A 27641-nucleotide genomic window follows, 5' to 3' on the forward strand; every position below is an offset into this window, starting at 1 on the left:
AGGAGGGAGACGCCGACCAACCCGGAATGACTGCTCAAACACGAAAATGACTAAGAAATTGACTCAGACAGCAGCAGGCCTGCATACAAAATATACAGCCTCCCAAAGTAATGTGTGCAAAAATTAGGCTGGCGGGACCTATTCCTTCTCGCATTTCTCGGGATGAGCAACCTGGGTCGCGCAAGCCCCGCTGTTGGCTGTGTTTGAAACAGCCACCTGCCAGTGAAGTGGTGCATTGCTTTACCGCAGCACCACTGTGCTGGTAGTTGTATGAGCTAGGACTTAGAGCAGTATGTGATGCATTTTGCGTAGTTGCATAGTTGGAACTTGAAAATAATCACAATTGCAGCAGATTGGGGAGTGAAAAACAGTTGATTCAGAATTGGACCACATTTGTAATTGGAACAAATTCTTAACTGGAATAGATTGGTGAGTGAAAGAAGAATGCTATCACATTTCCACCACATGAATCCAATTCATCACCTCTAAATTTTTTTCTTTCCTGTGTATGGCGACATTATTGCTTCCACTTATCTATGTATCAGTATGGTAGTAAGACCAGCTTTAACGCCTTTTTGTGGCCATAGTTTGCGGGTTCATTTAGTCAACTCTTAAGTGCTTTGCATTGCTTAGAAAGATCATGCCACATCTGGCAGCTGTTTCACAATGATCTCTGGAATCATAGTGCTGATATGTCTTGCCTGATTTTATTGTACAAACCCATCAATGATCTAATGTATGCACATTGTCTGTTTCTACAGACAAGGGTGTTGTTGAGACTGAGGATGGAGATGAATATGAAGACTTACTGGACAACATGCATCTTGGGATGTCATTGACTGTTCAGCCTGGTCCTGATGGCAGGGTCATTGTGAGTTTCACTTATCGGTGCTTGTTGATGTATTTAGCGCTATTTTTTGCTAAGCATGAAGCTTCTCGTGAGCCGTTTTAACCGTTTTACTAGCACTATAGGTTAGTTTTTTATGGGCATTTGTTTATGAAAGAGGTGTGCAAGCTTCCAAATGACATAATTTAAAGTAGTCATCTTACCAGTGAGTTTCCAATTAATAAATTACTGTGTTAAGCAGAGAGAGCCTTTGCATCTTCTAACTGTTATTAGGTTATTTGAAATTCTAAGTTACATTTTAATATTAATTTCCTTTCTGCTGTTATTCCTTATGCTTGGCACCATTGAAAGCTGTGTTCATCCTGTTTGTCTCATAGCAAAATAAAAGCGGTCAAGTTGATATGTATATGCAATAAAGCATGATACAACATGGCTGTGCCATGCTTTTCCATGCAAAGCCTAGGCATCCTCTTTTGTGCTGCAAGCAAAGCTGAATCAGAATCCAAATTACTTTTTACATGCAACTATTACTTTCATAATGTCCTAACAGTCACTTAGGCTCTTTGTGACTGTACTGTAGTTTTGTAGCTGCATATTATGAACTTGGCAGGATGCATCTGCTTACTGCTAACAGTGGCATGCTAATAACCATCTCTTTAAAAAATTTCAACTTGTGTTTTCAGCATTGCACGTTGTTATATGGCCCAATTTTTTTTTCACTTTGTGTAGGAATGCTAATTTTTAGGTTGAATGCAAAACTTGTTTTTCACAGAAAGCAGTTGAAATTTCATTGGTACAGTAGGAGTAATTCTTTTGTAGGTATGTGCACCAAAGTGGAAGAACCAGCGGTTTAAAAATACAATGTACATGCTCAATGGAATCTGCTACGTTCTCAACCATGATCTGAACTCTGCTGATGCACTGCGCCCGCTTATACGGAGAAGTAAGTTGGATTGTGATCCCTGCTGTTTTCTATTGTGAGAAGATGGCTTTGTGATGTTCTTTCAGGATACATAGAAAATTTTGGGAACAGATAGAAATGCAAGAGGTTGTTGACATAACACACAGACTTACTTGCTCTAAATTTTCTGCTGTGCCAATGCACGTGTGTCTCTGTAATAGCTGAAAAAAAAGCTAACATTGTTGGGCAATAGAGCAGGAAAATGAAATAAATGCATTTGACCCATGAGCTTAAAAATCACATTAAATATTATGTGGGAATTCTGCCGCTGAAAGATCTCACACAGGTTCAAGTGGGGCAGTTTTTCAAAAGTTGGACATCCTGTTTCTGGTAATTTCTTTCAGCCAGTATGCAGTGTAGAAAAGTATATCAGTTTTTACATTTGACTGCCTATAAAGTTCATTTTTTGTATTTCTAACCAGCTAGTGTACAGCACCATTTCCACATTGCATTTACCCGTTCGTTCCACATTAAGGTTATCTTAAATTGTCTTTGCAGTTTTTCAAGTTGTGCCACCGCATTCTCTACACCCAGTCAGCTACAACTATGCAGTGGCTGAGTTTGGATTCTCAGCATGCATCTCTGATGTAAGTATATTTCAGAGTACAACGGTGACGGGCACAGAAATAAAATCTTTGCCTGTGCACTGCAGCACCTCTCAAGCCCACTTATGATGAACACTCGCTTTCTACAAATGACGGTGATGTGATTGTCACGTGAGGGCTATAGATAGCACAAAACCCGCTGCGGTGGCTCAGTGTTTAGGGCGCTCGGATACTGATCCGGAGTTCCCGGGTTCGAACCCGACCGCGGCGGCTGCGTTTTTATGGAGGCAAAACACTAAGGTGTCCGTGTGCTGTGTGATGTCAGTGCACGTTAAAGATCCCCAGGTGGTGGAAACTATTTCGGAGACCTCTACTACGGCTCCTCTTTCTTCCTTTCTTCTTTCACTCCCTCCTTTATCCCTGGGAAGGGGGTCCAACCACATATGAGATGGATACTGTGCCATTTCCTTTCCCCAAAAATCAATTATTATTACGGCACAAAATCTCAGGTAGAACGGATCTCCACGTACAAGAAACACTGGGCGATCACACTGGTTCCACAAACTTCAGTGCTGGGAGCTGGGATATGCTGTGCGGTCTTCCTCGCCGGCATACATGTGCATTGAACCTGCTTCCGCTTTTCTTGTGAAGACCATAGGAAGGATGTGGCTTACATGAAGGAAAAAATGAAAGACAGTGTGAACGAAACCACTCGAGCGCAATATCATCTCGGCTACCATGAGTTTGAGGTACGTCACTGAGGGTTGGCAGACACCGAGGACAACCTGAAATTGGCCTGTAAAGACCCTATAGTTTATTCTCAGATCTTGTGACAGACTGGAGCTAGGCTGGCAACTCTGTATCCCGATAGGGGCAAGCATTCTTTTTTCATTGTCAAATAGACACTGCTCACAAAAAGGGGGAGGGGTTGTCCCATGCACTACTCTGGTTCCAAGAAGACATGAACTGGAGGATGCTCATAAGCTTTGTCCCTTCACCTACGCAGATTATCCCACCCGTTTGGCTGTGGCACGATGTGATCACTTGCGCATTCGACCACCATGTTGTTACACTACCATCCTGCATAGGCGCGCTGCGCAATTTATTTAACATGAATAAGGGTGCTACTTTCACCGAAAACTGAACTTCTAGCCACCGCAGTGGCTGAGTGGTTATGGCGCTTGGCTGCTGGCCCGAAAGACACGGGTTCGATTCCGGCCGCGGCGGTCGAATTTCAATGGAGGTGAAATTGTAGAGGCTCATGTACTGTGCGTTGTCAGTGCACATTAAAGAACCCCAGGTGGTCGAAATTTTCGGAGCCCTTCACTACGGCGTCTCTCATAGCCTGAGTTGCTTTGGGACGTTAAACCCCCATAAACCATAAACCAACCAAACTTCTATAAGCTAGAAAACAGAAAAATGAAATACAAGTATCGTCACCATGAGCCATTTTGGAAAGCCAACTGCAGTAACAGTGTATAAGTACAGTGTGTATTTGCAGCCATTTGGAAGCTCCTGTTAGGACATCCAGTTTAAATGCTTCAGGCATTCCAGCATTCCAATTGGACCTTTCAATTGTCGCAATAGCAGTGCTAAGGAATTCTAATTGAACTGGGAACTTCCAGTTGGTTCCAGATGCACTATAGTGAATTTTCCAGTTTTGATGTCCATTTGGACCCTATTGTTTTTTTTCTTTTTTTTGACTGGGCCACCATCTGGAATCGTAAGAAACAGAATCTTAAGAACCAATCTGACTGGGCGAGAAGACACCGTACGGAATCTTATAAACCATGTCCTAGTTGGAATTGCTGCATCCTTTGAGTTCATTTGAATTCAGTTTTATGTCTGATTGGGTCCATTTGGTCTCAGTTGGATCCACTTGAAATTCTCAGTTGAACCAAATTTTTTTTTTATACATAAGATCTGATCGCTTGGTATGTTAGAATGCACATCTGAGGGTGTTTATTGGCCTGTTGGGCACAGTGCATGGGCTTTTACTTTGTTTTCTAGCTGAGGCTGAAATGGACAGAGATGTGAACACTGTCATCTAGTGCCAGAACTTTGCTGGCCGATGAGGACTTGTGCATATTGCAGACAGCCCACCACGAAAGTTGGCCAGTCAGTTATGTCCAGTCCATTTACTGCAAGCATCGGGATATAATAAACAAATGGCATGTGAAGGTCGTGTTCATTATAAGTGGGCTTGCTTAATCTGATAAACTGCAAGTAATATTTCTGAAGTGCTATCTGTTGTATTAAACAATCATTCTGTTTTTTGCTTAATGCCTATCATTGAATTCATGCCTGCTAAAAATAAATTGAACACAGAAAGCTGTACAATACTAGTTGGTGAGCATAACACAATGTTCAGTTGTCTGCTTTTGCCTTTATAGAACAACCAACTTCTTGTGGGCACCCCAGGAACAGTTGACTGGACAGGTAATGTTCACACATTTCCTTGGTCCATAAAATTTTGCATGTCTCTTGATTCTAGCAGGGCTTACTCAAGGATCCAGTTTTTTGCTGTCACACTTTGTTTAAGAGTAAGAATGAATTTCTTGTATGAAATTACTTGTAGCATGCTTTATCATAATTGCGAGTGTTCTGTTCGTAACTGTATCCTTGCTGGCCGCAAGCTTTTGAGCGAGTGCTAATTTTTCACTGAAACCAGTACTTACCTATATCCTGGTAGAATACAGCCATTCACCCTTTTTTGTTCCTGTGAACAAAAATAAATATAAAAATGTTTCTTCTCCTGGACATGTAATTCTCCCCTGTAATGTGTTCATGCAGCTTCATATGGAGTGTGCCAGTTGGGTTTTTAAATTCTCATAAGTTACATTTTAGCATATGTGCAGTGCTCTTGATGCTCGCAATTGTGAATGTAATCATAGCTTTACATCACACTTTTTGATGGCATTTGTCAAGTAGTTTGACTTTCATTTTTTATTTTTTTGCAATGTACAGGTTCACTGGTTAAATACAGCATACCTGATGAACCTGCTGAAAGCCTGATTCTCAGGTTTCGTGGCCTTTTGGATGGCAGCAAAATTCCAAGAATTCAACAGTATATTGGTGAGTTGTTTCACTGGAAATGAGCTACTTTTGTTGCATGAGTGAGGCTCAAGATGCTACGGTGCATTACTTATAGCTCACAAGTGTTACATCAGGTTGCTTACACCTTGTTCCTGTTGCAATAGGTTACAGTGTGACATCTGGGCGTTTCTTTGAAAGCACGGGGCCCTCCTTGGTTGCTGGTGCTCCCAGAGAGACTGAGGACCGTAAGGGAGCTGTGAGTATTGCTTATCACTGAGGATGATAAACAACAGTATGCAGAGCACAAACAAACAACTGTTTGCTGTATCGAGAAATATGTTTTTTAAACATAGTCTTGGAAGACCCCACAAGAGAAAATATGGACAGCAATGAAAGCCAGGAACATGAAAAAACGGAATACAAAACAAATAATATAAACACGGAAAAAACACAGGAAAACTCAAAAACAAACAGATCCTGTATCTGAGAAAAGAAAATGTTTCACATAAATTGTTCTGATGTGAAATTTGCTCATGTAATTGCTCAGAGAGTTGCTTTGGGCACATCTGGGTGTTGCTTGAATATGCATTATGCTGCAAAAGCCAAGTTGCAAAGCGTGGGCACCTATTATTCTGATATAGCTTTCCTATCTACTGGGTGTGGATGGTTTCATTCACGTCCTTCAAAACAAAAAAAATAAATAATGGTTATGAGCAGAGGAAAGGAAAGCATAGCAACTATCTCACTTAGGGTGGGCACCTGAACAGTGCCTTGATCAAATGGATGGAAAAGGGGTTGAAAGAAGGGAGAGAGAAAGTATTTCTGTTGCTCAATTTTGACCAGATTAATTTAAACCGCCTGGGAAATCCGCCTGGGATTCGGTAACATTGCAGACCACAATAGCGTTCTTTGTATTTCATAGAAGTGGAATGAAAGAGGCCAGCGCCCAGCAGTCATTAATACATTTCAGAAAACACAGATAATTTGCAGTGTTTTGATCAATAGGTCACACAAGGTGTGTCTTTTTTAGAATGGTAAGCTAAATGCATAAATTGTGGTCTGCCCTGTTTATTAAATGTTAAAAGCAGAATTGACAATATACCTTTTGTGGGGACTGAATCCCCAACCTCAGAATCTCGTGTGCTGTGCTGCACTAATTTAGGTATTGTGATGGCTTTCCTCCCTCGTAGTGTAATCATTGCTAATGCAAGTGTGTATGTGGTGTCAGCTTGACATACCTAATCACCATCGCCACTCATGTCAGATGTGACAGGTGTGACGCATCTCATTGGTGATATGATGGCAATAACCATTTGTAATTAAAAGCTACTGAACGCAAGTATCAAATGTGTATGAAAGAGTACAAAGAAGAAATCTGGTCGTTTAAAGTGCTCTTTTCTGTATTCTTTGCAGCATTGAAGTGTAGTAGGTCTGCACTACGACTTGCTGTTAATATCAGTTGCCAAATTACATGTTGTATTTTGATCTTTTTATTTTAGGTGTATTTCTTCAGCCAGGAAAAACCTGATTCAAGCAATCTTGTAGTGCGAATGAAGAAAGAAGGCGAACAGGTCAGTCTTGATTGTTATGCATGCGTTTTGTAACAGTGTGACCATGTTTAATTTATGGATGAATCTCTTCTGGTTGCATGATGTATGAAGGATTTAAAAACGTCTACAACTGGGTATTTTTGTTTCAGATGGGCTCATACTTTGGGGCAACAGTGTTGGCTGTGGACCTGAACAATGACAGCCTTTCAGACTTGATTGTTGGTGCTCCTTTCTTCTCTGTTGGGGGCACTACTGGTGACGAGGGAAAGGTCTATGTCTACCTCAGTAATGGAGCTGTAAGTAATTCTTAAGTGTGGCACGCATAGTCTTCATTCATAATGTATCAACAGGAGTGCTAAACTTTTCCTGTTATGCTATCAACATGCTATAAAACTTGTGGTAAACTGCTTTTCAGGCCTGAAGTAAGTATTAGGCCGGAATGAAACAAATACTGCCTATGAATTCGAGAAATTTTTTTTTCTTTTCTGCAGTCGGCTTGTGAGCAACTAGCATGATTTCTGTATAGCATGTTTCAAAAGTTTAGAGCCCAGGGGAGCTTGCTTCTAAGCCATGTACGTAGCACGGCTCTTGTAGCATCTATGGAAGTCGTAATCTTTGGAAAGGGGACGGCCGTAGTTCCTCTTACCTTCTAGAAATTTTGAACACTGGGAGAGCATAACATGCCACATTGCATGGCCCAGAAGCTAACCACGGTGAGCGCTAAACTTTTGACAAAGGCTGTACATATTTGAAAGAAAGACTATGCAAGGCTTGTGCATTCATGAACCAGTTACATATCACTGTTGCACTGCATACTTAAGGAATAAAGAATAGCTCCGTTCGTGTTTGTCATACATGGCAGCTGTGTGTTACATGGCAAGTCGTTCATGCTATGCGTTCAAAACACATGTTTAAACATGAAACTGAAGCACAATTAGAGCCCTAAGAAAAATTCTTTTATATTCTTCATAGAAGTGGGCCAATGTTCAATAGAGTTGTGTTAATTGACTTGCGTTGCCCGTGCTGCCAGAGCCATTTGATCTCGGTGCAAGTGTTCAAACCCAACCAGACAAGCAAATCTGTCAATGTTTAGTTTTCAACTTCACCCAGCTAATTACCCAATGGGCGCAGAAGATGTTTTTACTTTTAAAGGGACATTAAGGACAAATTTAGATTGGCCTGTATCTGCAGGTTGCGACATTCTAACGAAAAAGACCAGACTTTCAGTGAAAAAGTATTAGTAACGATTACACTGAAAGGGAGGAAATCCATCACAATACCGAAATTAGTGCAGCATAGCACATATGAGATGCTAAGGTTGGGGATTCAGTCTCCACCAAAGGTATATTATGAGGTCTTGTGCTTTTAACATTTAGTAAAGAGGGAAGTGTTATAAGCTAGAAAAGGCTGAAAAATGAATTACAGCCATCGCTATGACCAGCCTCTCTCACAAGTAAATAAAACACTTAGCGGGGCAAGTTGGTGCATAGCTTCAAGAATTCAAGTGCAACAAAGACAGAGCACAGAAAAGAGAATGGTGGGACATGCACTTTTTTTTCCCCCCTTCATTCTCCTTTCCGTGTGCTGTCTTTGTTGCGCTTGAATTCTGGAAACCCACAAGTAAAGTTTGGTGTGTTGCCACAGTTTTTTTGGGTGTGGATTCCAGAGGCTAAGATACACTGCCATTCACTTCGAAGTGGTGATTGTGGAGTCCTTTCTTTTATAGATGTCGCAAGTTTGAATCGAATGACAAGAAAATTTTTTTATGCAGTTTTCTCAGAAAAAAATTCCTCTATTGCTGCTGGACAAACACCCACAGAGCTAGAAAGAGTCACAGAATCGATTTTTATTGAGGAGGAAATTGTATTGATTTGTCTTCAGTGTCGCTTAAGGCTGTGAAATATTTAGCTTGAAAGTATATATGTTTACGAGAACTCTTTTATCCTTTGTGTTGAAAAAATGTGGCTGTGTTATTTGAAGTGTTGTCCATTCCTAGGGGCTCTTGCATAACAGGCATAACCCTCCCTTTCTTTTATTGTTTTTGCTTACTTCTCATCTCCACATATTTAACTGTGAAGGCATCTCATGCCTTCAGTAAAGTGTGTTGCACCCAGTAATTAGTGGGCAAGACCATAAAGTGCATTGCTACCAAATTTCGCTCCGTATAGCCACACCTTAGGCAGTCGTGCTCTGTAATAATTAGAGCTGGTCTATGCTGTGGACACATAAGGGATTTTTTATTTCTTTGATAATGTGCTTTTGCTTTAAACTGCAGCATAAAAAATTGAAAATCATTCTTGGTTTTTGAATACAAAGCATGACTTTAGTTTAAGAAATTTCCTTTGGATTAGCATCTTATGTTTGGTTGTGGTTTTTTCTTGTTAATTAACTACACAGTAGATTTCATGTTTTGATGCTTATGTTTTAGTACTACATTGTGAGGTACGGTTCCAAACGATCATGGCTGACTGCATTGACTTCACATTGCCACAGAGCCTGTCACTACAATTTGGCCGTATCATGGGCTCTTCCATACCTGGAGCACGGTTTGGAACCACTATTGTCAACATTGGCGATCTCAACCTGGATGGATACCCGGGTAAGAAGGCCTGAACAGAGTATTGCCACATAATTAAGCCATAATGCTACAATTAAAACCATTTCAAAGTTATAGTTTTAAGCTTATTTGATCATAAATGGCAGCACAATTGCGACTGTAGGTTAAAGCAAAGTTTAGAATGGTGTTACAAACATACTAAATAAAGCCAGAGTGAACTGGAGTTTTTATCTGCTCCAACATCAAATCTGGCCATGACAGTACGCAACATGCAAGCATGAAAGTGGTAGAAACTTCAGAAGGCCTCAGTTTGTAAATTCTGAATATTTTCCTGCATTCAGCAGAAGTCTTGTCTCTACAAGGGGTATTTAATAATTTTTTGGCCCAAGTACAATGCAAATGACTGGCAGTATGCTATATGTTGCCAGGTGGCAGTAGCTAGCTGGCTTTAATGGCAAGCATTATGTATGCTGTGATGTAACTTTTTAAAAAAGATGGAGCTGTGACAACAGGCTTTTGTGTGTGCATGGTGGATACTATTTATGAGGGCATTACACCATCATATGCAACTGTTGGAATGTGTTTGTGTTAGCCATTTCAAAGAAAAAAAATCACTACTTCCAGATTATGATACCTACTGGACCCACACTCAAAAAGCCAATATAAAAAATTTATTAGCACTGCAAAAATTTGATACATTGGCATGTCACCAGTCAGCAAAAATGAGCATTTGGTTCATTTTATGTAGCTTGTCCACATTCTTTGAAAGACCAATATGAAAATCTTGAAGCAACTCTAATGGCCAGAGACAGTAAATAACGTCTTCCTATCCTGCCCGCAATATTTGTCACAAAATGAGGAATCTACTACGGCCATGTGCTAGTTCTATTGTTTAAAGCCATCACAGGAAAAAAGACACAAAAGCCGAGCACAAACATTTTGCTGCTTTTTATGTGTTGAGTTGTCTGTTTCAACCCTACTGAGAACGGAATTATTGGTGTTAATTTAAGTTGGTAATAGATAATGGTAGAAGTTGCTTTGGCTGGAGGTCATGCAGCAGCTGGAATTGCTTTGAATAATGTACACCTTACCTTTTTGGTTAGGGCTTCCATAGTTCAGTGGCATCAGCACAATTCTCTGACCATGATTGGTATTACTGATTTCAGATGTTGCTATTGGGGCTCCTTATGAACATGGCTATGGTGCAGTGTACATATATAACGGTTGGAAGGAAGGCCTCAAAACTGCATACAGCCAGGTGAGGCAATGTATCTTTGCAGATTGCAACCTTTTGGTAATCTAAGTATTTCTGCACCTGCATGATCATATGGATAGCAAATAAAATGACACTCACTGAAGAATGTGATCTTTTTTGTTAGCGTATTGAAGCCAGGTATCAGCCCTTGCAACCACAAGGTTTTGGCATCAGCATATCCCAGGCAATGGACATTGATGACAATCAATATCCAGGTAAGCATAACTTAGGTGTAGGTGAAATTTGTTTGGTCTTGTAAACCTTCCTTGGGGTTAAATAAAAAGAAAAGTGTGTGAGTGAGTGCACATTAGCAATTTTTTTTTCTTGGAGCATGCCAAAAAATGTGCACATGTTTTAAAGTTGTAATTCATCTCTATTCCAGACATCGTTATAGGAGCCTATGAGTCGGACTCAGCTTACCTTTTCAGGTATATTATTCCTATATTTCCTTTGTGATTTAGCAACTGAAAACTACATTGGTGAGGAAATGTCGAGACAGTTGTGTGACCGCAGCAGTATTGAATTGCTTCTTCCCAACTTCTGCGAATATTTGAGAATGCACTGAATATAAGTTCTTCTACCCTTTCAGAGCTTCTCCTATTGCTTACGCAAAGGGCTGGATTGAGATTCCAACACAACACATGTCGACCAAAACACCAAACTGCAATAGAAACAATGTCTCGTATTACTGCCTTAAAGTGAATGCATGCATCTTCTTCGATGGAAAGTTCATCCCCAATCAACTAGGTTGGTATTTCTTACACCCTTCATTTTAGTTTACTAACTTGGGTTTTGTATTTTGTCAGTGGCTGTCCCAGTGTTTTTAAACTGCACAACTAAAAAGGAAATATTTTAGAATGTTACAAGAAGCCTAGTAATCAAATATAACATAGACAACACTTGAATGCAAAATATATATGCTGCAAGATAAATCAAGATAACACCTAGTTTCGCATCTATAAGGTCTTTCTAATGATATCTACGGGTCGGACTTTTCAGTTTTTCTATGGCTTGGAAGACATAGCTAGCCGGCTGTTGAGTACAAGCTACACTTAGACAAAGTTGAAAGTTCACTGAGTAGGGAAGCCAGGGGCGTGATGCCGCGATTATATTGTTGGATAAGCAGTGCAATTTTGTGATTTGAGGTATTGCTCCACTAGATTACCTCGGAAGCTCACCTCCTTGCCGCTTGCTTGCTAAGCACTGTTTGTTTACTGTCATCATCTGCTCAGAGCAGTTAGTCGATTAAGTAGCTTAATTGGCTGCATATAGGAAACTTACACGAAACCTTGCATGGGTGTCGCAAAAAAAGTATCATGTTCTGGCTACCTCCATGATTGAGTGGTAGTTCGTTCACTGTCATTACCATGCAGACCAAGTGATTCCCAGGCCTCGCACTCGATCCACCCATCGCGACATCCCAATGATAATATGTCAACCTGGTTTTTCGCTTCCAGCACGAATTACTTCCAGTGCAAATAGAAATTTAAACTTCTAAAAATGCGAGTGGAAGTTAAAAGCAATTGAATTTTTGTCTTTCTCATTTAACTTAATTGAGTTACTCTTTTAATGATGATAGCAATCTCTTCTAGGAGAATATCTCCAGGTACTATCATTTGCACATTAATCACCAAAAAGAGTCAGTAATTCATTCTTCTAAAATGATATTAGCTGAAAAAAAACGAAACATGCATTCTGAAATAAAAACCGAAAAAAGTCAGCCAAAGTGTGAAAAATAAAAACCTAAAAAGTTTGCAGAATTTTCAAAAAATAAAAACCAAAAAGGCCAACCCCTAATTATATACCAAAAGACTGCCCTTGAAGAGAGCCAAGAAGGGACTTTAAAAGTGTTTTTGTGCCTGTAGCTAGCCAAAACTTGGCTGAGATCTCTCTACATACCAGTTTTCTCAAAAGTGTTTTTTGACCTGACTGCCATGCTTGCAGAAAGCATAGCATGACAATTGCTTATGAATTTTCAAGTGGTTTGTTACATTGTGTTCCTTGATAAATTCATTCTGCAGTGACATTTCTTTTATTTCTGAATTACTTTCTCATTTTTTCACTCTGTCACTAATTTGACATGATTGTAATGAGTGCGTTATGCAAGCATGGATATAATGTTCTGTGTAGAAAACACCTAGGTTGATGAAAATATTTGGGGAATATCAGTACATGAACAGTTCCTTCGGCTAAAGTTTAAGAGAGAGACTGGGCTCCTACCATATTTTGTTGTCATGCCAGGCTTCCTGCAAGTTTGTATTGCTGCAAGTATAGCAATAAATTCCAAAAAGCTATAATGTCAAGACTACTGAAGAAGTAAAAATTTGTATTTATTCTATTAGTGCACCTTCCAATAGGCATACCAAATGTCATCACTCTACGCCAAAAAAGAAAAAAATTTCACCGCCGAAAGCTGTGTCCATTCATAATGTGGCAGATCTAACAGAGAAATCCTTTGTGACAAGCCGTTGTATTTGTTTAGTTCTCAGATCCCTCACCAAACATTTGTATTGGCTGTTCATTCTGTGGGGTCAGTTATAGATTGGTATAGTCTTGGAATTCGATAGTGGATGCTTTATATTGATGCATAGTTATTTTGGTGTTCAAAAAAGGGCACCTCCTAGAATTCGTTCTCATCAGAAGATTTCACGCCGAAATAATGGGGTGCATTCATTACACGCGGGAAAAAAAAATTGCACTTTTTGACAGCCAAAGTACGGGGTGCATTCATTACGTGAGTGTGTTCATTACGTGAGCAAACACCTTAAATCCTTTAAGCATTATAACTTGTAAAAACTGTTCACATTATGAGAGTAAGAAATGTAAGGATTGCTGGGGTCAATGAGAGTTTACAGTGTCCACTTTACATGACGATTGGCACATATGTAACTGAGACTGACTTGCTCTTGGCATCCATGTCAGTGTTTTAACTTGCACCTCACTGTTACAAGCACATTGTCTTTATAAATTAATAGATTCATTCATATGTTCATATCTGTGGCTTTGTACTGGCTAAATTTGCAGCTTCTGCCATATACTCAGCTGAAGAATGAGCAATCACACTGAATTTTATATGCAGCATTTGCCTACACCCTGGCAATTGACAGCAAGAAAACGGAGTCACACAGAGGTGGCTTTGAACGGCCTAATGGAGTATTGGCCTTGAGTGTCAGATGGGAAAAAAACCTTAAGAGGGGTGAGGAAAACTGCTTCCCGGAGATGGCTCTGATCGATGTAAGTACAGCTCATGCAATCCTCACTGGCAAAGATAGGTGACGCAAAGATAGGTGACCATTGTGCCAGTTGATTATGACCACCATATTTCATCATGTACATATTGATGGCTATCGTTACAGCATGCACTGTCATTAAATTTAAAGGCTTTAGCGTGTCTTTGTTGGTTAATTTTTATCTTAGTGAAAAACAGCGCACAAGCAAACACAGACAGAAAGAAGGGGACAAGCGCTCAGGGACAAGTGGACAAGTGCACAGCACTCAGCGCTTGTCCCCTTCTTTCTGTCTGTGTTTGCTTGTGCGCTGTTTTTCACTAAGATGCAAAACCAACTAGCCCATTCAGCTGCTTTACTTAATTTTTATGTTGCGCACCAGGCATCCTATGCTTGATATATGTTAGCCTTAGTACTGAATACTTTTCATGTTACCGCCACCACCTGTGTGTTTAGTTTAGTGTTCTGTCTACAGTATGACACTCTGTGCTGCATGCCCCAGTCCTTTTAGTTTGTTTTCAAGTGACTCAATTTTCGGTTTTTTTCATGTTGTCAGTAATAGCATACATAGTGTTTTATTCTCTCCTTGTCACCGTTCCTGCACCTTTTGCCTTTCCTTCCCCTTCTGTAAAAGACAGGCATTGTGCCTCTTTGGCTAGCCATTGCCAGCCTGCTCTTTTCTCTGTTTCCTGTGTCTGAATTTATATAATCTTGCCAAATACCGTATCTGCTTGCATAATCAGTCACTTTTTCCCCTCAAAAAACTTGAAAGTTTGGGAAGTGTGTTCATATAAAACACTCATAAAAATTTTTTGAGTGGTAAAAATGAGACGAGAAGTAGGCTGCTGGAATAAATAATGCACCCGGCACTACTTGCCTCCTAAGTAAAACAAAACGCACTTTTCAGCGCAGTTTCCATGCTCAAGAGTATGGTCAAAAACTTTTACCTTAAACCTGCACATATAACTTGCACAGTGGCCCATAATGCTGGGCTAAGTGAGCACTACTGGTGTTCACTCTAGCCCAACTGGTTTCATTTAGTGTGAAGGCGGACCATAACAAATTTCTTGGGCCCTTAATATGGCAGATCGAAGGGAAAAATGCGTTGTGACCAGGCATGGTTCTTCTTGGCTCTCGTATTCCTCGCAGAACATTCTCTTTGGATGTTCATCTCTAAGGGTGAAATAGAGAAGTCTCGACATTTGACAGATGGTGCTTTATAGTACTGCATAGTTGTTTCGGCATTCAAAAAAGGGCTCTGCTAGCATTTACTTTCATCATCAGCGAACTGTAGGCCAAAAGAAAAGGATGTGGTTAATACATAAAGGGAAAAAAATTGTATTTTTTGATAACCATAGGTGGTAGGTTCGTTATGTGAGTGCCTTCATCATGTGAGAAAATGCAGTAACAATAATACTGTCATCTCCATGGCAGAGTGACAGTAGTAGGTGAGCATCCTGTAGTCTTCTTTCCTTTGGCTTGCATGTTTCTTTCAAGATATATAGGTACCATCAGCCCAACCAGCTACTATAGAGTAACTGTATCACAGATTATGGTGGGCATCTTTTATCAAATTCTTGAGAGCTTGTTCTAACTCATAAATATATCCTATCTCTCATTGATACGTTGGGTATACTATACATATGGTGAATGCAGCGTATGACTGGTATGAATGTGTAAAGGTGAGAGTTATGTGAAGTTACAGTTCTCCTGCTGTTGCATGCGACTGTAGTGAAAGAAATAGAATAGAGAAAGAAATCGAGTCTAGTTGGAAAATCGTTCGAAGCCAACCACGTTCTGAGTGTCTCCATTGGCTTTTTAAAAGTTGTAATGGCCCCTTTTTGACTGAGACAAAAGAATAGTTTCGACTATGTCAAGCATTTTCGGTTTGGTTTATGGGGGTTTAACGTCCCAAAGCAACTTAGGCTATGAGAGACGCTGTAGTGAAGGGCTCCGGAAATTTCGACCTCCTGGGGTTCTTTAACATGCATCGATATCGCACAGCACACGGGCCTCTAGAATTTCGCCTCCATCGAAATTCGACCGCCACAGCCGGGATCGAACCCGCGTCTTTCGGGTCAGCAGCCGAGCGCCATAACCCCTGAGCCACCATGGCGGCCTCAAGCATTTTCGATGTAATAGATAATATAATAGGCATGGGTTCAATACTGGTGTTGGTTCTCTTCTTTAAATATTCCTGATCATAGAAATGTCGCAAGATGAACTTCGTTTCCCTACCCATAGAAATATGTTTTATGTGGAGTGTGGTTTCTGGTTCACCTAAATGATTTCTTTCATTTTGAATTAGTTGTTAATCATATTTGCCAGCTTTTATTAGATTTTATGCTGGGTTTCTTCTAACTTCTGTTGTGAGCAGTACTTAGTGTTTCCCATTTTTAATCCCTTCTTTGGGCAGGGCAATGCCACTGACCTACTGACTCCATTTGAGTTCCGCCTGTCATTCGACCTGGTGGAGTCCAAAACGAGAACTAAGCGTGACAGCTTCTGTAAAGAATGCCCTGTCTTGGATCCAAGCTCAGTTACAGTGGTGACAAATCGAGTAAGTTGCCTGAAATATTTGTCCTCAGTCAGTTGCTGAAGTAGTCTTGCACTGTGTAAGACACAAAATCTACACCTAGAAAAGAAATAAGAAAGTCACCGTTCACACTATTTTGTTTTTCAGATTTGTACTTGTACACATTTTGTTTTGTTTGCATTTGGTTGTTGCCAGACTACACTATAGCAGAGCTGTTGTTTTAATACGTGTTTGCAACATTGCAGATATACTTAGATATAGGACATAGCTCTTGAAAATAAATGAGCAGTACATCTTGTCAGCTGTGTATTGTACCATATATTGTGAGGTAAGAATTCTCAGGTACCATGCTTGTTTCCTCTTGAAATGAAAAAGGAAATGCAGCAAGCTGCTTTGTCCGGATAAGCGAGATCAGAACTCTCTCAGGTTGAGATTTCTTCTACCACGAATGAAAGAAAATGAAAGTTCCGAATGTATCTATTAATCAGTTTACTTTGTAAAGTCATGAAAGTGATGGCCTTGTGGTAGAGCATCCGCCTCACATTCGGGAGGTGCTATGTTCGATCCCCAGTGCTGCCAGAGGCCCACCGGTTTTCTAATGGGTATAAGATTTCCCCCGGCCTGGTGCTCGGCTTTTCTGGGGTGAAAGGCTTGGGAAAAGAGTCTTGGACCAAACCATTGGACCTAACAGTAGAAATGCTAAAAGATTTTGAAATCCTGTAAAAACATTATTTATATTTATTTACAATATGCCTAAATTTATCAGCTTTAACAGCTCTGAAAATTTTAGAATTTTAGTATTCATGAAGTTTGTCATTGCCAAATGCTCTTATAGTTCTAGTCCTCGTTATTTCAGTGGCTGCTTTATTCTTAAGGTAGAGTATTCAAAGCTGGTCTCTCAAGATATTAAAATTTTGATTTAATTTGCCCCAAGAACATGTAGATACTTTACCTTCTGTTGGTCCAATGAGGTTCAACTGGAACTAGGTAGCTTCGAACTGGAATCATTGGGGTTTCCTTTTGGAACAAATTCAAACCATTTAAACTTCTGGTTAAGGATTTTCTCTGGGGATACTTCTTTTTCTGTCTATCTGTTTGTCTAATTTAGTTGAAAAATGGTGTAGTTAACTGTGTGCTTGTGCTTATTTCAGACTGCTTTCCAAGTGGCATGTGGTCCTGACAACTTGTGTATTGCTGACTTAGAGCTCAAGGCCTCCATTGAAGGACATGAGTAAGCTTCTTAAACTGATCATGAACATATAATCATTATTATGCTCCCCTGTCGTAAATTTTTAGATGCATCACTCTGGAGGCACATCAATTAATAGTAATTATTATAACCCAGAAATGCATGCCTGAAATACCAGGAATTCTTTAAGCCCTCTGCATTTATTAGTTATGCTTGTCGCTAATTAGTTCTGCAAAAATGCTGGCTTTTTTCTGCGGATACAACAAGCAGCCACACTGTGGTCACATTGTTGTCAACTATGTATAAGTTTTACAGTTACTTTATAAATATGGAGTATGTTGTCTCTCGGCAATTTTGCTTGTCCAAGGCATTATCTGGTACGAAAAATTTATTCCTTCTTAAAATTTGCTTATGTTCACATGTCTCTTCAGCCGTTTTTATCTGGGCTTTTATTTGTTTTGGGCAGGTCATATTGTAAAGTGCGTATGGATAAATTTTTAATGTCCAGGTTTTGTTTGTTTGTGTGGTGTGGTGTCAGATGCCTAAGGAAGCTTAATGTTATCTTTCTAGAATAGATATGTGCATATACAAAGTGTAAAATTTTGGTTGTTACATGAACTGCGTCTTCAAAAATTTTGTTTCCTCAACAGGAACAACTCGCCACTAGTGGTAGGACGAGACACTTTTGTGTCACTAAACATCAATGTCAAGAACCGTGATGACGAGCCTGCCTACCTTGCTCGGGTTGAAATAAATCTTCCTGAAAATGTGGACATTATAAACGTTGCCAACTGCGAGACCAAGACCAACTCATCCCTCATGTGCGACATAGGAAATCCTTTGAACAGCAAAATGGAGGTAAGTGTGAGTTCTGTGGATTACTTTTAAGAGCGTTAGCTCTTTCTCATCACGTGTCGAGATTTGGTGGGGTCTGCTACTACCCTGAGATCACAGCGTCATCTGTGGCAGAAACTACTCATCACATTTCGAGATTTCATGGGATCTGTTACTGATGGATGGATGATGCATCCATCCATGCATGTATGCATGGTGGCGCGGCCAACAGTCGCCTGCGACTACACCGCAGTTCGACAACACCGATGTTCACACTTGCAAGGGCGACCTGCGGGTCGCCTTCTCGTTCGAATCTCGTTTGAAATGAGAACTCTTGGGAACGACGCTGTTCGCGCGCTTTCGAGAGTTTCGTCTGCTTTGGCCGCGTCTCCTGCGCTCGCACTAGGCCCTCGAAAGGGCACTGGTCCCTCGATATTAGCAATGTACTGCAACGACCTGAGTGAAGAGGAGGATGTAGCGGCAATGTGCACCGCGACCGTACAAGCGGCCTGCCAGCCAGTCTGGATGCCGGCCGCTAACGTCAGAAAAATGCACTAGTATGTTGTTTGTTCCCGTTCATACCATGCTCTGGGAAGTCGAACTTTAAAAATGAATCGATTTTGAGGATCGTTGGCCAATACCGAGCTGCTGGATACAAGCAAATTTCTTGTCGTAGCCGCTTTGCTGCTGTTGCCCTAAGCGGCTCAATCGCCTGGTGTCTGCTTTCTCCGCTGCTGAAGGTATCGCGGAAATTGAGCATATTTTTATTTACCATGAGACGGGGTTCACAATAAAGCTGTGATGAAAGTAGCATCTTGGTTACAGCGCTGGTCAGTTCCGGAACGCCCTCAGCTGCGACATCGACGTGAAGCCGGCTAGGCTTAGCGACTACAGCAGCCAAGCAGTTCGTCGTTCGGTGCACCCGCGAGCGGCGTTGTTGCCGAAAGCTCGGCTCACTCGCTGATTGGTTCAGCGGTTTGCGACTCGCAGTCCCGGGGCTGCAAAATCGAGCAGTGAGCGACTGGCCCGTGACTGTCGCTTTTCAACCAACGTGACCGTTTGTGACTCGCTTTTTGACCAAAACAGTCGCGTGACCTCCGCGACTCTTAAGTGTGAATGGGCCCTGAATCGGGCGGTGGTTCAAGCCACCTAGCCATGACTTGTACCATTTTACTCTCGTCTTGATTGAAGCCACCAATCAGATAACTTCCGCTTGGTTACTTCTACCCGCTTAAAATCTACTTTTCCTTCACTGTCTTTCCTTAAACCCCATTGCTTTAGATAAGTCAGCCCCGCTGCTTTCCACTGTAAGGTGAAACCCTTTACAGAAAAGTATCAAGTGTTCAGCCGTTTCCTCCTCCTCTCCGCAAGCAACGCACAACGTGTCTATCTCGTGGTACCTGACTCGATCTATACGTCTTAGTCCGCAAAACTCCCCTCCTGGCCTCAAATAACAGAGCTTCCCCTACAATTATCATAGATATTTTCTTTGGAAATTTCCTGTTTAAAGATCCTGTATGTTCCCAGTGCTGATTTCGTAAGCATCCCTGTTTTCCACAGAGCTCTCTCTGTTTCTTTAACCCTTTTCTTAACCGATGATTGCTGATTGGCACCCCTACTGCTGTCCAGATACTTGCTTGTCAATTTTCTAGTTCGCTTTCTCCATTTCGTGTCAGCATTCCTGATGTACAGATACCTGAAAACTTTCCTAGCCCACTGCTTTTCCTCCATTTTTCTCAATCGTTCCTCAAATGCTATCTTACTGCTAGCTCCTCTGCTCTTGAACGATGCCCATCCCATATCACCCTGTACCCCCTGATTTGGTGTATTGCCATGTGCTCCCAAAGCTAGCCTCCCTACGCCGCATTGTTTGATTTCTAGCCTTGCTTGAACATCTGGTCCCATGCACAGGACCGTATTGCCGAAAGTCAGGCTAGGAACCATCACCCCTTTCCAGATCCCTCTCACCACTTCATACCTATTGTATTAATTCCACAGTGCCCTATTTTTCATGACAGCTGCACTCCTACTAACTTTATTCATTACATATTTTTCATGCTCTGTCAGATACTCAGCACCGTTATTTATCCACACCCCAAGATACTTGTACTCATCCACTACTTCTAGCGTGAACTCCTGTGTTCTATGCTCACTGCCCTCATCATTAAATATCATGACTGCAGATTTTTCCTCACTAAACTTGAAACGTAATCTCTCTCCCTCTGTACCACAAATGTCTATCAACTTCTGCAAATCTTCCTTGTTGTCAGCCATTAGCACTATATCATCCATGTACATTAGACCTAGTGATGACTGTTTAATCCATTCGCCTTGATTGAAAACAGAAGGGTTGAAGCCTAGTCCGCTGCTCTCTAGTTTTGTCTCTAACCCATGCGGGCACAACATGAACAACAAAGGAGACAGAGGACATCCTTGCTTAAGCCCCCGCTGTAACTCTATAGGCCCTGATACATTTTTTTTACATTTTATAAGCGCTCTGTTACCTTTACTGTGTTACCACCCTGATATCACTACGCCATCTGTGGCAGCAACTAGAAAACACCGTATCTCGCATTGAGATTTGTAGCGCAATCTACAATGTCTACATTCGTTCCGCCATATATACTCCGACAACAAGGGGCACCCATCCGGGGACAATTGTGTACTGAATCTGGTAGGCGAATAAAACCCTATGGGCTGTGGTATAGAAATAAAACCACAATTAAATATTAGGTAAACATTGTATACATGCAATTACTAATTGAAGCGTTACACCAAGTGAAAATTAGCTGCCGGTTTTCTACTGGGATCCTACTGGTTCCAGTAGTACTGGTTTATTAGCACATTCCCAGCAGCTACTGGAACCAGCATCTGATGGAACCAACAGCTGATGGAACCAGTAGTAGGCGATGGAACAAGTAGCTGCTGGAACAAGTAGGTGCTATGGCCATTAGCTTCCATACATCAAAACATTACATTTAATTCCGTGTAGATAAATCATTCATGCAATATATCCTTTAATTGTTGAAATTTTTGGAAACGTTAAAACAAACAGTAACTTCCTAAATGTTAATTAAGCATGCACAAAAAGAAAGAGCAAAAAACGCTCGAAACTTACGGTAGCTGGCAAACTCATCCTGCAGGACCATGCAAATCCACCCATAGTAGGAACACAAGTACAGCTTTAAACCCCGCTTACCATATTGCACCGAAAGCCAAATTCTAGGCCCACCTTGACCCCCCAAATGAAGCAAATTCCATTTGGGATGTATCTTGAGGGGGTGTAACTCGACAACGGGTAGACATGCACCGTAATTTCGCTGATAGATGGTGCTAGGCATCAATTGCTCCGCTAGGTGGAAAAGTTATGTTACTTTTCCGAATCGCTGAAGGTTTTCTTCACTCGCCCCGCTGGATACGGAAGGACTTTCGTTTTACGCATGGCCAATAAACCTAATGCTCGTTACTTCAATGTCTTCCAGACGGTGGCGGCCTTTCTTTATTTAATTTGGAACATGCTGCTAGTTTCACATTTGGGACCATTGCAGGATAAAGACAAGAACACATTATGACCGACAAAGTTCAGCTATGAGTGCAGTCAGTACGTATACATGGAAGCAGTCATAAAAGGAGCAACAATGTGTCGCAAATAGGAATAAGCCAAGGCCGCATGCTGTTGATGGTCTGCTTTGCCAAGTTTACGTTGTCTAGGCCTTGTTTTTGTCTAGCCAAAGCTGCAACAGAGCATGGAATGGACAGCAGAAGTATAGTTAAGATGTAATGTAGCGTTCAAGAAAGACCTTAGTCAAAAGTACATATGTAAAGCTGCTGACCATGCCCTTCTGGCACCTCGCAGTTCTATTGTCACTATTGATGGTGTCTGCTCTGTATGTATAAATCTTAGTTCATATTTAAGGTCTTGCCTTTTCAATTTCAGACATCGCTGACGGTGAAACTAGGCTTGGTCAAGATCAAGAAGAAACTCGAAATTGAAGTAATTGCAAAGACAGACAGTATGGATTCTGACCTGAGCAACAATCGTGTTCTTATTGCCCTACCACTCATCTACCGTGGTGACATAGCACTTCAAGGGTTAGTTTTCAGTCTTGTTTCTGCCTGAAGTGTAGTGGAATGCTTTTGCTTATGATTGGTTGCGTTAAAAATTTTTATTTCTTTCTTCATGATATGCTGTGGGTTCCTTCATGGTGCCTTCTCGTTTTGTATTGTGAGAATGCTTTTGTATGGGATTGGTTGTGTTGATGATTTTTATTTCGGTCATAGTTCATGATATGCTGTGTTTCCTCATAGTGTGTTCTGGTTTTGTATTGTTGTGCAGGTCAGCCTCTGTTAGCCAGCTGATTTACAATGAGTCAACTGATATTGTCCCCCTAGTCCACACTTTCACGGTGAGCAAAAAAAAGCAAACTTTTCAGCAACAAAAGAAGTTTGCAGACTGAGTGCAGTGCTGCACGATGGTCTTCTATTTTTTTCAGTTGCAATTTTTAAATCTCTGTCATTGGCATTGCTGCCTACACCGCAAGCACAGAATCCACTGCACAAGCTGTAACAACGGTTGATGAATGCGTTTAAGCAGAAAATATCAGAAAAGTGTTGTTTCGACCATTACAAATAAACGTCCATTGATTTTTGACTGGCATTCAGCTGATGGAAACAAGCTTCTCATAGTTTCAGAATACAAGTGTCTGGGGCTTCACATACTAACTAATGATCTGTGTCGGGACTGTCATATTACCTACACTGCTAATAGCATGACAGAACTGTGTTGCTTACTTTTATTCATTAACTACCGTAAAAACCGGAATATAGGTCGGAACGGAATATAGGTCGACCCCCTAAGTAACCAATTCTAAAAATGAAAAAAAAAAACCTTTTTCAATGGAAAAAGTACCGAAAGACACCCTTACCTTTGAACAAATGCGACTTGACAGGTTGCACAATGGTGACAGTATTTATCTTCATTTAAATGCTGCTCGTATGTACAGCCGGCAAATTTTTTAACAATATCGTGCACCCATCGACCCGCGTGTTTGTTTCTAGTACACGCAAGTACGGCACCGTAGAGCAAAGCCCTTCCTCTTCATGAATCGCCGTACCCAGGATGGCGAGCCCTTGAATTGTGCCCTTGTGAGTCTAGATGCACGTGCGATCTCTACCGCTTTCACGCGGATGCATTCGGCAGTCACAGGCAGCGATCTTGCACGCAGTGCAACCTTTCCTTCCAATTCTGGATACGCTGAGGTCCGCCCACGAAATGATGCTTTCTTCTGGTTGCTGCAAGTTGTAATACGCAGCTCCTGCCTCCACCAGTACTGAATGCTCTTTTCGGATACTCCAAAGTCGCGCTGTGCCGCCAGGTTCCCGTGAGCTTCCGCGTACTCAATCGCGGTTTTCTCGAAGGCGACGGTGAATTGTCGTTGCCTTTCGCTTTACACCTACGGAAACGCAAAATGGCGGCACTGCTGCTGATGGTGATGGTGATGGAGGCTGTTGGCTTCAGCCGCCCATTGTTGCAAGATTTCCGTAGTTTTTCTACCAATGACTGGTATATAAGATGGGGGTTGACTTTTCACCATGGTTTTTTGAAAAAAAGTTCGACCTATATTCTGGTTTTTACGGTATATATGTTAATATCTTGATGTTTCCGAATGTAGTACTTCCCACCCTGGCATGGCCCGTACCTTGATGCTAGCGGTATTATAAGTAAACTAAAATAAAAAATAATGCCTATAGAACCAGATGCCAGCCAAGCTGTTATGTGCACCTTGACAGAGATGGGAGGCAGTGGACCACAGCCACTGCCGATGGTTGTGGTAGTCCAAATTGGCACAAAATCTTCCCACCCTCCCTACTCCCTGTCTTGCCACATCCCACAAATTGGGCTCCCTTTTGCTGAAATTTCACTCCTCCCCCGCGGCAGCTAATGCTAATCATTCATGCTATGAACTCATAAGTGTCCTGTGAATATTGCTCAGAGCTCTGCAACATATTTCTATTGATGGCACACCTGCTATTACTTTTTGATAGAGCCTGCTTTCTCATTGAAGACCTGCATACGATAATGCAGACCTTTTTAATGTGATATGATAACCTAAAGTCCCCTTTATTGACCATAATCTAAAGTCCCCTTTACTGCTTTTATCTTTTAAAATGCTTTTATCTTTAGCGTTTTGGGGCATCTTGCACATAGTGGATATATTAAAAGAAAGCAAATGGAAAAGATTTGCACTTCATCTTAGCTGCACGCAGCATATTGCTTTCATTGTTGGTAACACATGCTAGCTCCTGAATTTTAACATCATGTTACTTTTAACAATGTGTATGTGCCTCTCTATCACAGATGGTGAAGTACCATGACAGCCCAATTAACAAAGCTGCTGTTACAATATCTGTGCCAGTCAAGATTGTGGGAAAGGAGGCCACGTTTATGACCCTTCAGAGTGTAATGGTGAGTTCCACTTTTTGAGGAGAAGCCTAGAAAGCCTTTATGGCTTTCTAGTTGTTTTCATGTAGTTTGTAGTTCAAACTATTGCAGGCTGCTAATGGAGCTTTTTATGCAAGAGGTGAGCTTTTCACAAAAAGGGGCTTGGAAAAAGTGAAACTGCAGTTTAAGATGAATATTTTGTATCAGGGAATTCATACTGAACTTGAGTACCTGTTTTAAGTACTGTGCTTTTACGCAGGCTGACGATGGAAGTCGAAACAAGGTTGGTGGCAGTTGCAACACTTCAATTGCTAGCCTCCGCAGGCGTTCTACCACAGCGCCACCTACTGAAAGGCGCACCAGGGAAGCCAACCCACTTGCGATCCTCGACAGCCACTTTCCAGTAGCTCAGGTCAAGACACTGACGCTGGTGAGCACGGGTTGTCACTATGGACTTGGGTTATAATGGGCTCTGTCGCAGGCCAGTGTCATCATTGTTGGGGCTTAGCGACACGCCTCATTCAGTCTTGAATTTGCATGCTGTCTTTGTACTTGCTTCCTGCATATTTATTGCCTGTGGTGTGCTGATGAAAAAAAATTTTAAAATTCTGAGCCATTCTATAAATTTTGTTAGGTTATTATCACAGCTTTAACAGTACCAAGGGTATCATATACAGCTTTCCTACTCTTGCCAGCGTTCATTTTTAGCTCATTTTTGTTTTATTTCATTATATAATTATATAAAATATATATTTTATTATGCACAGGCTAATTCTGGAAAGTGAGTTGATGATGAAACATGAAAATAGATAGATCTGACCTTCAATATTTTTGTATATGTAATTGTTTGGTAGTGTGAACATGGCTGATAATAAGTGCACAGATAATATATGAAGGGAGCCAACAGCCACAGAAACCAGGGAAAGCATAGGGGACTTTTTCTGTTTTTTATTATTTCTATTGTTGATCAATGTGAAATAATGTAATAATTTTAGAAGAAAAAACAACCGCATGCTGGCAGCAGGATCCAAACCCACAACCTCCGAATTTTGCGTGTGGTGCGCCCTGCTACAGCTTAACCTTTGCATAGCTAAGGCAGGCAGATATTTATTTCAAGTATAGCTTTAAAGCGTGATATTTACTGTGGCACTGAAAAGAACAAAAAGTAACCCATTGTGATTGTCAATAGCCTTGTGCAGTAATGCTTTCAGGCAATTTGTCTTTCTGCAGTGGCATTTTCTGACCTTGCTGTTATAAGTGCTACATGTGGCTGTTGCTTTCTCCAGCTGGAAGTCTCAAGTGTCACTAGAACTTTGAGCCCAACTTGACACGTTGTGAATGCTATCGCTGCTAAACTGGATCTTCCAAAGTACTCTCTCAAAAATTTTTAATACTACAACAGAGCTGCTTGAGAAACACAAACTAATTCTTATTGGTTCTTTGTCATGTTTTTATCTTGTTGCATGGAGTACGAGCAAACTGTTTGCATAACTGTACAACAGTAGTTGATCTCATTCTCACATTTAGGCTTTGAAGCTTGCCGTGAACCTTGAAGCACGTCTAATAATCGATGAAAGCGGGCAGAGTGTTTCATATCTTTTTTAATAGATATGCAATGTTGACAGGCTTAGGAAGTACCAGCTATTCCTCATTGCTCTGCATAAATAAAAAAATTAAAAACACTAGTACCACCTTCATCAACCTTGCCTAATCTCCTTGTTCAGTGTGTACAAGGCAACTGCACTAACACAATGACTGCCAAGTTCACGAATTCTCTCTCTCTTTCATATTATCATGTCTTTTTTACGAAGTATTGTTCCATTTTAAGATACTGAAAATATAATGGTCTTGACTTTTCAGGCTAATTTATTATAAGTTAGCAGTGATGCAGCATATCTGCCAATTTATTTTAACCATCAATTGTGATCATAATCATGTCTTATTCTTAGATGTGAAGTGCTGTACATTAATGAAAACAAAATGAAGGCATAATGCTCATCACGGGTCTTATATTTGTGCAGGACTGTTCGGGTGCTGAGTGCATAAGCTTCACCTGCCAGATGGGTCCATTTGCTCAGAAGAACAAGGTGGCCAAGATTGAAGTGAGCATGATTGTCAACGTGACCCGAATTATGGAGCAGGTGGTAAGTAAAGGAGACTACCTCTTTGAAGTATCCTGATTGCCTAATGTCAATAAAGTTTGCTTCTCTGTCTCTAGACAGAAGAAGAAGACATCAGATGAAGACATGGGATCCCATGTCTAAATAACTATCAAAGCTCATACTTTAATGTCACATAAATTATTGTTATTGAAAAACAAAAAATTTAGCTCAGCCTTTGTGCGACACCTCGTCTGACATCATAGCTTTGTGATGCTTCAGTGAAGTTATGACATTTTGTTTCACAAACACATTTGCCTTTGAATTCTTTTCAGTGCCATCATGATTTTTTTTTGTTATTTGTTTATTTGGCTGTGTCTGTGCTGCCATTTTACAGGGAACTCCAGACACAGTGGATATTATTTCTGAGGGCTCTTTGTCCATCTTGGATGACACTGAGTTCACACATTATGTCAAGCAGCAGCCCAAGGAAGCAATGGTACGTTGAAGGCTCATGGCAGCCCTATTTTAATAATTTTCAAAGTGTTTTCATCCAACAGTGC

General features: G+C 41.0%; 1 protein-coding gene across 1 annotated transcript in view; it reads left to right on the forward strand.

The window, feature by feature from the left end:
• Window positions 1-27641, forward strand: part of LOC144125798 (integrin alpha-9-like) — an 82352-nt gene that overhangs the window by 46412 nt on the left and 8299 nt on the right. The window contains exons 3-25 of the mRNA XM_077659506.1: window positions 762-871; window positions 1667-1790; window positions 2307-2395; window positions 4747-4792; window positions 5321-5428; window positions 5554-5645; window positions 6889-6960; window positions 7089-7235; window positions 9433-9538; window positions 10663-10754; window positions 10876-10966; window positions 11134-11179; window positions 11341-11498; window positions 13831-13985; window positions 16395-16538; window positions 17666-17745; window positions 18354-18561; window positions 22475-22629; window positions 22874-22943; window positions 24896-25003; window positions 25239-25409; window positions 27001-27123; window positions 27476-27577. Of these exons, the coding sequence (XP_077515632.1) occupies window positions 762-871; window positions 1667-1790; window positions 2307-2395; window positions 4747-4792; window positions 5321-5428; window positions 5554-5645; window positions 6889-6960; window positions 7089-7235; window positions 9433-9538; window positions 10663-10754; window positions 10876-10966; window positions 11134-11179; window positions 11341-11498; window positions 13831-13985; window positions 16395-16538; window positions 17666-17745; window positions 18354-18561; window positions 22475-22629; window positions 22874-22943; window positions 24896-25003; window positions 25239-25409; window positions 27001-27123; window positions 27476-27577 (2597 nt within the window). The remainder of the gene's footprint in view (window positions 1-761; window positions 872-1666; window positions 1791-2306; window positions 2396-4746; window positions 4793-5320; window positions 5429-5553; window positions 5646-6888; window positions 6961-7088; window positions 7236-9432; window positions 9539-10662; window positions 10755-10875; window positions 10967-11133; window positions 11180-11340; window positions 11499-13830; window positions 13986-16394; window positions 16539-17665; window positions 17746-18353; window positions 18562-22474; window positions 22630-22873; window positions 22944-24895; window positions 25004-25238; window positions 25410-27000; window positions 27124-27475; window positions 27578-27641) is intronic.

This window comes from Amblyomma americanum, chromosome 3 (genome assembly GCF_052857255.1).
Source record: "Amblyomma americanum isolate KBUSLIRL-KWMA chromosome 3, ASM5285725v1, whole genome shotgun sequence".
Classification (NCBI taxonomy): domain Eukaryota; kingdom Metazoa; phylum Arthropoda; class Arachnida; order Ixodida; family Ixodidae; genus Amblyomma; species Amblyomma americanum.